Here is a 12,759-nt window from a genome sequence, read left to right as displayed (position 1 = left end):
GGTGGAAAGATCTCCTTGATGAAGCACGGTCACAATATGCCCATATTTGTCAATGGGGAGGACACTCAAGATCTTCCTTACAACATCAGATGGTTGCATTTGAGCGAGTCCAGGCCCATTAACTTTCTCTACAAGAACATTCAAGCGTGAGTACATTTTATTAGCACTCTCTTTAGGAAGCATCTCAAAAGAATTAAGCTTTTTCATAACAAGATGATAGCGTTCCTCACGCTCACTCTTAGTTCCCTGATGGAGCGCACAAATGTCCGACCATAGTGCATGGGTGTCCTTGTGGTTCCTCACCTAGTTAAACACATCTTTGCAAAGGCCTCTAAAGATGGTGTTTTGAACCTTTGCATTTCATTTCTCATAGTTTACTTCATCGCCTTGAAAGTGCGTAGGATCCTGAGGTTTTGTGAATCCTTGTGAGGCGACTCTAAGTATTCCAACATCTAGAGCTTCTAAATACGCCTCCATGCGGATTTTCCAATAATGAAAATCACCCTCTCAAAGATAGAAGGAGGTCCATCCTCGTGAGACATCTTTCTCTAGGCGGTTAAGCCTAAATACGTGAGCATGAGGCTCTGATACCATTTAAAAGGATCAAGATGCCCAAGAGGGGGGTGAATTGGGCTAATTCTAAAATTCTTTGCAATAATTAAACTATACGGTTAGCCCACTTTACCCCTTGTACCTAGAAAGTGTTTCTATAATTCTAATGCACAAAAGTTTAGCAACCTATGTTCCAATCCTACTCTAGCATGGCAATTCTATGAATGTAAAAACAAGAATTGAATTGCTCAAAGTAAATGCTTAAAGTAAAGAGAGGAGGAACGCGATGATGTTTTGCCGAGATATTAGAGAGTCGCCACTCCCCACTAGTCCTCGTTGGAGCACCCGCGCAAGGGTGTAGCTCCCCCTTGATCCACGCAAGGATCAAGTGCTCTCTACGGGTTGATTCTTTGACACTTCATTGCAGTGAATCACCCACAACCGCTCACAACTTGAGTTGGGTCATCCACAAGCTCTGCCAGATGATCACCAAGATCCCAATCACCACCAAGCTATCTAGGTGATGGCGATCACCAAGAGTAACAAGCATGAACTCTCACTTAACCACGACAAGCCTAATGAGAAGGGTAGATGCACACTTTGCTACTCTTGCTTTCACTAATGAGGCCTCTCTCTTAGATTCTCAAATTTCAATCACCTCACTAGGACCTTGCTCTTCTTAGCACTCTTAAGGGTGTTTCTTAGCTGTTGGAATGAGAAAAAGTGATCCCTTGAATGAATAGAGAAAGTATTTATAACCCCTCATTCAAAATGAACCGTTATGTGCCTCTGCGGGGTGATTGGATGCTCCAGTCAATGTGACTGGACGCTCCAATCAGTTCACCCACCTCTATGCAGTTTAAGTTATGACCGAACACTGGCCAGTGTCCGGTCTGTACTGACCGGACATGTCCGGTCACAAAAACTACACTCTGGAACCTTACTGATATTGATCGGACTTTGGCACCTAGTGTCCGGTCACTTTGCTGCTTAGCGTTCGATCAATAGCCAGAACCTGACCAATGTCTAGTCAGTACTGACCAGATGCATCCGATCAGGATTCTCCCTCTCTGGAACCTTACTGGAGTTGACTGGACTCTGGCACCTAGCATCTAGTCACTCACCTCTTAGCGTTCGGTCACATCTAGACGACTTCACCTTGATCAAATGAACTGACCAGACTCTGCGCCAGCATCTGGTCACACCAAAACCTGTGTCCGATCAACATTTGACCCTCCATTCACTTCTAACTTGCAATCATATGTGAATGAAGTTTGCTCCAATTGATTTAAGGGCTTTTTAGGAGCTACCTAGTGCTAGATTTAACAAGTGTGCACCACACCTAACCCACTAGACTCACCTAGGTCAAGCTACCCATCCATACCCCCCTTAATAGTACAGCCAAAGGAAAAACAAAGTCCTAAACTACTCTAAGTGTCTCCTCAACACCAAACGACACTTAGAACAAGTCTATCCTTAACCTTGTCATCCATCCTTTGAAAACCAAAACAATTTCCATCGTAGAGGCATGACCACCATGATTTCCCAATCAATTGTTATTATCGTGACCTAACTTAATTGCTTCTGCAAAACATATGTCAGTCATAGTAATATCGTATTGTCATTAATCATCAAAATCCAACTAGGGGACTAGATGCTTTCAGGTGGTTTTTGGGTTAGGAGGTCCTTGCACCGCATTGAGTCTAGGACTCAAGGGCTTAGAGTCCCAGTTTGGACGGGGACCTAGACCCCATGATAGGAGGGTAGTGGGTTGGTCCTACTTGTGCCTAGGGTACAAGCGGGGGGTGTGTTTTTGGGGTACCCAGCTGAGGGTATTGATTCGTGAATCACCGAGCGATCCGGTACAACTTGTCTACGATTTAGCATCGTAGTAAGAACTAAAAGATGGAAGGTGATGAAATGGAACTAGTTGCTCAACTCTTGCTTGAAAGTAGAACAGGTGCTTACATAGAATGGATAGATAATAAATTAATATGGCTATTAATAATACCATCAATAAGGACTCACTCTTAGTATTGCTTTCTGCAAAAAGGAAACCAGCAAACCATAAAGCTTATCATATTCCTTGAAGTTAGGAAATTATTTCCACTAGTCAGATAAGTCTTGCGAGTACATTGTGTACTCAGGGTTTATTTACCCCTATTGCGGGTAATGATTAAAGAGTACTATTGTATGGAGGATTCTTCTAGTGGGCACAGACGGATCCTTGTTCTTTATCGCTAGATGTTTATTTTTAATTCCGCTATTTAATATTCCGCACTCTGACATTTGGCAATGTAATAATGAATTTCTAAGAACTCTGGATATATGAAATGTATTAAGTATTGTAATTCATTCTCATTACTAAATCCTTGGGGAAAAATCTGGATCTTTCAGGTTCTCTCTTAGGGTGTGCCCGATGGATACCGCCCGCTATAGCTTGCTTTCGGGGTGCTTAGTGTCTAGTGAAAGACGAGCACCTCTGTAAGTGTGCTATTTTCAGGTGGTTCTGCCACACATGGCTGCTCTTAGCCACTTTATATCACGCCTTAGCGAAAAGGGACTACCATTCTTCAAACTACTCAAGGCCTTCGAGCGCTTCTCCTGGTCAGAGGAAGCTGATATGGCCTTTGAGCAACTCAAGTTATTTTTAACGAAGCCTCCGATCATGATGGTGCCTCAACTAGACAAAACTCTATTGATCTACATCGCCACCACTTCTCGTGTTGTTACCACCACTATCATCATCAAGCGCAAGGAAGTTGGACATGCCTATAAGGTACAACATCCGGTCTACTTCATCAGTGAGGTTCTTAACAAGTCTAAAACTCGTTACCCTTAGGTTCAGAAGCTGTTATACGCCATTCTGATCACATCATGCAAGCTCCACCATTACTTCGAGTACTATAAGATCGACCTGGTCACCAAGTTTCCTCTAGGGGACATCCTCCGTAACAAAGAGGCCAATGGCCGCATCATCAAGTGGGCAGTCGAGCTCGGCACTTATTCCATTGAATTAAGAAGCAGGTCGACCATTAAGTCGCAAGCGCTAGTTGACTTCATCGCTAAGTGGACCAAGATCCAAGAGCCCATCCCCGCTGCTTACCTCAAGCACTAGGTGATGTATTTCGATAGCACCCTCAACATCAATGGTGTCAATGCTAGCATTTTATTCATTACTCCAACTAAGGACAAGCTCCGTTATGTCCTCCGAATTCATTTTCTAGCTTCCAACAATGCTGTGGAGTATGAAGCATGTCTCCATAGACTTCGTATAGATGTTGAGCTCGACGTCAAACACCTCATGGTGTATGGAGACTCTACGCTGGTCATCAACCAAGTCAACAAAGATTGGTCCTATTCTAGTAAGAAGATGGACGAAAACTACACCAAGATTAGGAAACTCGAAGGAAATTTTACGATATCGAGTACCACCACGTGGCACGAGACCAAAATTAGCTCATCGACCACCTATCTAAGATAGGCTCTTCTCGCGCCGCAATTCCACCTAGGGTTTTTGTTCAAGACCTCTTTACGCCGTCTATTAAGGAAGAGAAGGAAGTTCAAGAAATCTCCCCCCCCCCCCGCCGAGCACCTGGTACTTATAGTACCTTCGCCGGTCATAGATTGGAGGGAATAGTTCATCAAGACCAAAACAAAACGCATCATCCATCGTAGCAAGCATTACATGCTGGTGGACGGGAAGTTGTTGAGGAAAAGCACCAAGGAAGGGATACTGTAGAAATGCATCACCCGAGAAGAGGGTGCAAAATTACTCCTTGAAATTCACTTTGGTTCCTATGGTAATCACACGTCCTCTAGAAACCTAGTCGGCAAAGATTTCTGAGCTAGTTTTTATTGGCTCATGGCCATCGCCGACGCAGAAGACCTTGTCCGACATTGTGAAGGATGTCAATTTTCGCCAAGCAAATACACATGCCGGCGCAAGAATTGCAGACCATCCTAGCTTCTTGGCCTTTTGCATGCTGGGGACTGGACATGATTAGGCCTTTCAAGCCTGCACTAGGTGGTTTTTGGTACATATACGTTGCCATTGACAAGTTCTCCAAATGAATCAAATACAAGCCACTTGTTTTGGCTACTACAAAGAAGGTAGTCAAGCTCTTCGAAGATATCATCCATAGATTCAGTCTCTCGAACAGCATTATCAGCGACCTTAGAGCTACATTCACTAGTCACCATTTTTGGGACTTCTACGAAGACTGATGTACCTCTGTCAAATATGTCTATGTTGCCCATCCTAGAGCCAATGGCCAGGTCGAACGGGCGAACGGCATGATCCTCAATGCCCTTAAAAAGAGACTATACCAGAAAGAAGAAAAGCATCCGGGCAGATGACTCAAAGTGCTCCTAGCTATGGTCTGAGGACTGCGCACTCAAGCTAGTCACAACACCGGTGTGTCTCCATATTTTTTGATCTATGGCTCTGAAGCCATACTTCCCGTAGACATTGCCTTTCGAGCACCCAGAGTAGAACATTATAATGAAGAGCAAGCCACAACTATTTGGACAGAGGACATTGGCAGAGCCAAAGAAGAATGCATGATCACTTGCATCTGCATAGCCAAATACCTAGAAGGCTTGCGAAGATACTACAATCGCAATATCAAAGGTCGTTCATTTGCGATCGGTGACCTCATTCTCCGTAGAAAGCAAAAAACCAAAGGGATGCACAAGCTCTCCTCCCCTGGGAAGGGCCTTACATGATCAAAGTGGTCACCCGACCAGGGTTACCGACTATGTGACATGGAGGGAATCGATATCCCCAATTTGTGGCACATCGAGCAACTTATACATTTCTATCCTTGGAACACTCTAGATATGTACTCTTCACTGCATAATGAATGAAGTTTTTGTCACCATAATTTGTCTCTATTATTTCTCCACTCCTGTTTAATCTCTATTTACGATCACTAGCTCCAAGCTACACCTCAATAAACTCTGGCAATTATACGTGATCTCCATAAATGCTCCGCCCCATTTCTCCATACTAAAATATCTTTAAGATATTCCACCAACCATCGAGCAGCACACGTTCCGCTCTATGTTCTTTGGAGAAAATCCTATCTTCCATCTCTCCCTACACGTGCTACGGGCTCCAGCGCTCTATGTTATGGGTGGTCGGTTGTGGTTCCTCGGTCACGTCTGTTCCCCAAACACGTGCACGGGCTCTAGCGCTCGACATTATGGGATACGGGCTAGCCAAGGCCAAGAGCCCATTAACGAACTAACTGCTCGAACGCTACTTATACCATGTATAAACATGTTAGGGTTAACAACACATCTCTTTTTCACCAAAAGTGCTAGCAAGTCGCATAAACACGCATACGACGTCTACTTACAACATTTATACAAGTACATAAATGTTTGCTTAGGCCCTCATGCATCTAACTCCCTTTCTAGTTCTCCCATACAGGTTCCCCTCCACTCAGGTTATTGAGCTTGGCCCTCACTATCTACCTCACCAAACAGATCAACATCGCTGGCTAGCTTCTTCGCTGCGTCCTCCACCTCATCTTTTAGCTACTCCTTCATCACACCCGTCCTTCTGGCAAATCTGGCCCCTATCGCTCAAAGATTGATTGTAGGGTAATGAGACCAGACCACTGCCAGGGCATGCATCACGATGGAGACAGCGACGTCTTGGTTGAAGCCTTTAAAGTTCTCCCACGCTACCTTGCACCTATCAATGATGGTGTCTGGACGGGGTGGACTATCGTCAGGCTGAGGAGCTACCTCCATGTCGATACAGTCTAGCACTGGCCTAACTTTGGCCACCACAGCATCAAGTTTTCCCCTCCAGATTTTTGCCTCTAGCTCCAGCATGTCGAACGACGCCTTGGTTCTTCGATGGTATTCTGCAGACACCAAAGGGATTTTTCAAATGAAGAAATCATTTTAGCAACAACTCCGACCATGAACTACTCACCTTCCAGATCCTCGGCCAGTTTCTCCGCTCGCCCAAATGCCTTCTCCATCTCCTCTTGGAGTTGACCAATGACTTGATGCAACCGGCTGAGCTCCACATCTTGCTCTATAAACGTAACAGTCGACAGCAACATCAAGACTGTTCGGCAATGCAGAAGAAATTCACTAATCCATAGTACCTTTTTCTGTTCGGAGACATTTTTTAGCTGCTCGGAGGTGTGCTCCAACTGCTTGGAGCTGCTTTTCAGCTAATCAGAGGTGCACCCTAGCTGCTCAGAGACAGTCTTCAACTGCTCGAATAAGATGCCCTTTTGGTACTCTAGGTCCTTGGTGTTTGTTTTAGCAAGATCCCTTTCACACTGGGCCCTCTGCATGTTCTTCTCCATCAGTTTCACCGCCTCTTTTAGCTTCTCATTTTCCATGGCGATGGGCTCCATCCTTTTGATCAACTACCGCGTTGTACAGTAGTTCATGCTATACCCTGCAAAGCACCAAGATTATAAAGGACCATAGTCTCCAATGCCAAAGATAGACACCGCTGACCTAATACTAACCTCAATTTGGTTCATAGTTGTGGAAAGGGTGGACTGCAGCCTCTTCACCTCCCTGGTGGTTGTTGATGTGGGACCCACAGGATACCCCGCAAGGGAGAGAGAATATCTAGTCCAACTAGGATTCTCCCCATGTAATCTTAGTAGTATAGCTATTAAGTAATCCTACTAGGAAATCTCATTGTAAACGGACTAGGACTCTGGCCTCCTGACTATATAAAGGAGGGCAGGACTCCTGAGACGCGAGGACCATTGTACAACACAACACAACACAACACTTGACAATCAATCCAACGCAAAGGCCAACGCCGACTGGACATAAGGTTATTACTCGATCTACGATCGAGGGCCTGAACCAGGATAAATCGACTGTGTCTTGCGTTAACCATCGAGTTCGGCATACGCCGAAGCCCGAACATACTGCCCTGGGTACCCCCGTGGTAGGCTATCGGTGGTAAAACATCGACAGCTGGCGCGCCAGGTAGGGGATTTCGGCGACTTTGCATCCGAGAACTCGATGGACCTCGACAACATAATCTTCCCGACGGGATCAACTTTCATCTTCGGCTCATGGATCTGCGAGGCAGACAACAACGGCAAGCTTCAGGGCCATCTCCTCAAAGATCCAGATCATCATAAAGAATTTCATATTCCACCAACTACAACGGATCAGCTCACCAGAAGATTCGCACAGCTCACAGTATCCGATTCAAATCAGATTTCATGGCCACTCGTATCCGACTCAAATTCAAACATCAAGGCGAAGTTTTATTCGAGTGCTTTCAAGAAACCGAGTTCTTTTTTAGCAAGATTCTAGAGCACAACCCAAAACAACTCGGATTACTCTCAGAGTTCTTCCAAGAAGTCGAGTTCTTTTCCATTTGGGCTCGACAACATGGCAAAATCCTATCAGGGACAGTTCGAAAGATCTTTCAATCCAAGATGCGGGATACCACTGACAGGAGCTCAGGAGGGTCTCGTGCTAACAATAACATCCCAAGACTGCATCATCCACTAGCCAGGTTCTGTTCCTGAGGACAGTGGTACCCAACTAGTCGGCACAATGACGACAGCAATTCTACCCTACCAAGAAGGAGACTCGATCTACGACACCGAGGCATCCACTAAAGTTATTAGCAACTCCGACAGCATGAAAACTAACGCCAATAACAGAATGACTCATGCGCGAGAAGTGCTCGTGGTTCGACGACCGCGGTCACCATTAAATCCCCTAGAAGCACCCGATGTCAGATCATCAGATGAATCAGAATCCAACATATCACCTTTTGCCCAAGGCTACGACGGAGAAACAGATAGTCAGAAACAAGCTAGAGAAAGAAAAAACAAGTTGAAGCAAGGGCGTCAACACCGTGCTAGGCAGCGTAGGGAAGCTTGGATCAGATACGAGTCAGAATTGGCTGAGTACGACAAAAGAAAATCGCAACGAGAAGTCAAGGGGAGACGCATGGCGAATACACCTTACGATAAGATTCGAGAAGCATTAGAAGAACTCGGAAAAACTTCACATCCCAGTGAGAAGTATGAACAGCTCCAGGACTTGCTCCGACCGACGATCCCGAAAACGCATGAAGAGAGAGCTCGATCAAGACTACCCGCCAGATCAACAACCCACAGGCAAGAAGATCAAAATCAAAGGAAATCCGCTTTCGAAAGACTTGGGCCGGGTGGAAGCCATGACGAAGGAAGTAGGAAGGAACATAATCAAGGCCACCGATTTGAACAACCAAGGAAGACTAGGAGTAGGGTACCTACCCAGACAATCTCGCAAGATTATTCCCGTCAGAACGACAGTTGGCCAGAAGAAGGTGCCGAATTCGAATTCAAAGAAACCAAGACACACGACAGATTCCCCTGTTTCGCGAACAGGCTTGCATTGGTACGATTACCTCACAAATTCAAACCGTCTAACCACTCCAAGTATGATGGCAAAACTGAACCAAGGCAATGGCTCAGAATATATTCACAATCAATTGAACTAGCCGGAGGAGACGACGATATCAAAACCCTGTTCTTTCCCATGGCACTGGAAGCCATGCCTCTCCAATGGTTCGACAAACTGAACCCAGGATCTATCAGAAATTGGGAGGATTTGCAAAGAGCTTTTTGTGAGAATTTTGCAGGAATCATTACACATCCAATCACCCATGCAGAATTAAAAGGACTCAAGCAAAAGGGAGGTGAAAGTCTCAGAAATTACTATCGACGATTCGGCGAACTACGAGCTCAAGTGCATGACATAACCGAACGAGAAGTAATTGAAGCTTTCTCTCACGGAATCATGGCTAGGTGGCAATTTCAAGACTTCTGCAAAGAAAATCCGAGAAACAATGAAGAATTCAGACAAACAGTAGAAAAGATGATTACTGCAGAAGAAAAAACACGAGAAAGGTTCCCGGACAGAAACAACCAGGACAACTCGGACAAGCAAAATCATCGAAATAGCAGACATCAAGAAAGAAAATGTAGACCAGACAATACTGTGGCAATGGCCGACAAATCAAAGAAGTTTACCAAACCCAGAAGATATGATGACATTGAAAACATACGTTGCCCATTGCACCCTAGTGGGAGGCACACCATCGGAAATTGCTATACTTTCAAAGATCGATACACAAGAAAAGATAGTAAGGAAGACACCAAAGAGGACAATCAGAAAAGAGAAGAAGACAACCACGAGGACAAAGGATTCCAAAAACCTAGGGGAACGGTAGCAGTGATTTTCTCAGGGGCTCCGGATTGCAGAAGCAAACATCAAGAAAAACTAGCACTACGGACCATTATGACAGCAGAACCGGCTACACCAAGATACCTCAATTGGTCACAGTATCCTATCCAATTCACCAGAGAAGACCAATGGACTAGCGTGGGAAACGCAGGCCATTATCCATTGGTTATGGATCCGACTATAGCTGGTATGACCGTCACCAAAGTACTAATCGATGGAGGAGCTAGGCTTAACATCATCTTTTCAGAAACTCTAAGGAAAATGGGACTACAACTCGCCGGGATGATTACACCAACAAGCACACCTTTTTACAGAATAGTACCCGGCAAAGTAGCCATGCCACTCGGACAAATTACTTTACCTGTTACCTTTGGAACTCCTTCAAACTACCGAACAGAGTTTATCAAATTCGAAGTCGCCGACTTCGATTCATCATATCATGCAATCCTAGGACGTCCAGCACTGGCCAAATTCATGGCAATACCACATTATCCATACTTACTGCTTAAGATGCCAGGACCCCACGGTATCCTTTCTCTTCGAAGCGATTTAAAGCGCGCTTTTGACTGCGACGTTCAGGCGATCCAAATTGCAGCTAAAGCACAAGCTGACAATGGAAGAAAAGAAATAGCCGCAATCGCTGTAGAAACAAGCCAAGAAGAATTAGAAATACCGGCTAAAAAACCCAGTATCATCGCACCACCAAAAGAAGCCGACGTCAAGCAAATCGACTTGGGCACAGGCGACACCTCCAAGACAGCAACTATCAGTGCTCACCTCTCGGCAAAATAGGAACTTGTGCTCACCAACTTTCTTCGGGACAACAAAGATATCTTCGCTTGGAAGCCAGCCGACATGCCAGGAGTCCCAAGGGAGTTGGCTGAGCACAGAATTGATGTTAACGAAAGCTCCAAACCTGTAAAACAACGGTTACGACGATTCTCACTCGACAAGAAGGCAGCAATTAAAAAGGAAATAACAAAACTGATGGTAGCCGGATTCATTAAGGAAATCCTTCATCCAGATTGGCTAGCCAACCTGGTTCTTGTACAGAAGAAAAACACGGACGAGTGGCGTATGTGCGTCGATTACACAGATCTCAACAAACATTGCCCAAAAGATCCATTCGGGCTACCACGCATTGACCAGATAGTTGACTCGACAGCAGGATCTGCGTTATTATCTTTTCTCGATTGCTATTCAGGGTATCACCAGATCGCACTAAAAGAAGAAGACCAGAGCAAGACATCTTTCATCACCCCGTTTGGTGCCTACTGCTACAAGACCATGTCGTTTGGACTAAAGAACACCGGCGCCACGTACCAAAGAGCTATCCAGACTTGCCTTGGGAATCAAATAGGTGAAAATGTGGAAGCATACGTGGACGATGTGGTGGTGAAAACAAAGAACCCAGACACTCTAATTGAAGATTTAAAGCAAACCTTCGAAAACTTGAAGAAATGGAGATGGAAATTGAACCCAAATAAATGTGTATTTGGAGTTCCCTCAGGACAACTACTCGGATTTTTGGTTAGTCAGCGCGGGATCGAAGCCAGCACCAAGCAAATTCGAGCTATAACAGAAATGGGCCCACCTAGAAGTGTCAAAGATGTGCAGAAACTAACAGGATGCATGGCGGCCCTCAACCGTTTCATATCAAGACTCGGCGAAAAGGGGTTACCTTTCTTTAAACTACTAAAGAAGACAGACAAGTTCGAGTGGACAATAGAAGCCGACAAAGCTTTCAAAAAACTTAAAGAATACCTCACTTCATCGCCTATCCTGACACCTCCAAAGAAAGATGAAGATATGATGCTATATATCGCGGCAACTCCCACCGTAATCAGTACAGCAATAGTCATAGAAAGAGAAGAACAAGGGCACGTGTATAAAGTGCAACGTCCAGTATACTACATCAGCGAAGTACTGTCAGAATCCAAAATCTGGTACCCACACGTACAAAAACTACTCTACGCTCTACTCATTACCTCACGGAAGCTTCGCCACTATTTCGAAAGCCACAAGATTACCGTAGTGACAGATTTTCCACTCGGAGACATCCTACACAATAAAGACGCCACAGGGCGCATATCCAAATGGGCAGTTGAAATTGGAGCTCTTGATATCAATTTCACCCCACGGAAAGCAATCAAATCTCAAGCCCTCGCCGATTTTGTGGCCGAATGGACAGAGATTCAACAGCCCTTATCAGATACAATCCTCGACCACTGGAAAATGTACTTTGACGGATCACTCAAACTAGGCGGGGCTGGTGCAGGCGTTCTCCTCATTTCTCCAGAAGGAAAACAACTCAAGTACGTCCTTCAGATATTATGGCAAGCTACAAATAATGAAGCAGAATACGAAGCCCTCATCCACGGGCTACGAGTCGCGATTACCCTTGGAATAAAAAGATTACTCGTATACGGCGATTCAGCAGTAGTCATCAACCAAGTCAACAAAGATTGGGACTGCACCAAAGAAAACATGGGTGCTTATTGTGCTGAAATACGAAAACTTGAAAAACACTTCCAAGGATTAGAAATTTTACACGTCCTACGCGATTCCAACATTGCAGCAGATATCCTTGCCAAGCTCGGATCGGACAGAGCAAAGGTTCCACCCGGCGTATTCATAGAAGAGCTATCAGTTCCCTCTATCAAACAACCCGGTGAAGCAACACATGAAATTCAGGCTAAAGGCGCTCAGATCTTGATAATCAACACTTCATGGACCCAAGTTTTCATTGACTATATCAAAGAAAATAAACTGCCAGCAGATAAAGCAGAGGCCACACAAGTTGTTCGCAGAAGCAAAAACTACGTTTTAGTAGGGAATAAACTCTATAGAAGAGCAGCATCATCGGGGGTACTAAAAAAATGTCTCTCATTTGAAGAAGGCAAAGAAATCCTAAATGAAATACACTCAGGTTGCTGTAGAAATCACGCTGCCTCAAGGACA

The 12,759-nt window shown here is 44.9% G+C and overlaps 1 protein-coding gene across 1 annotated transcript; it reads left to right on the top strand.

Moving 5' to 3' along the window:
* Window positions 1-3,070: 3,070 nt before the first annotated feature.
* Window positions 3,071-3,670, top strand: LOC136466830 (uncharacterized). Its single transcript, XM_066465343.1, has 2 exons — window positions 3,071-3,331; window positions 3,395-3,670. Exons 1-2 carry the CDS (start codon window positions 3,071-3,073, stop codon window positions 3,668-3,670), a joined length of 537 nt encoding a protein of 178 aa, XP_066321440.1.
* The last annotated feature ends 9,089 nt before the right edge of the window (window positions 3,671-12,759 follow it).

This window comes from Miscanthus floridulus, chromosome 1 (genome assembly GCF_019320115.1).
Source record: "Miscanthus floridulus cultivar M001 chromosome 1, ASM1932011v1, whole genome shotgun sequence".
Classification (NCBI taxonomy): domain Eukaryota; kingdom Viridiplantae; phylum Streptophyta; class Magnoliopsida; order Poales; family Poaceae; genus Miscanthus; species Miscanthus floridulus.
Note: the sequence above shows the minus strand (reverse complement) of the source record. Positions and strands in the feature narration are given on the sequence as shown.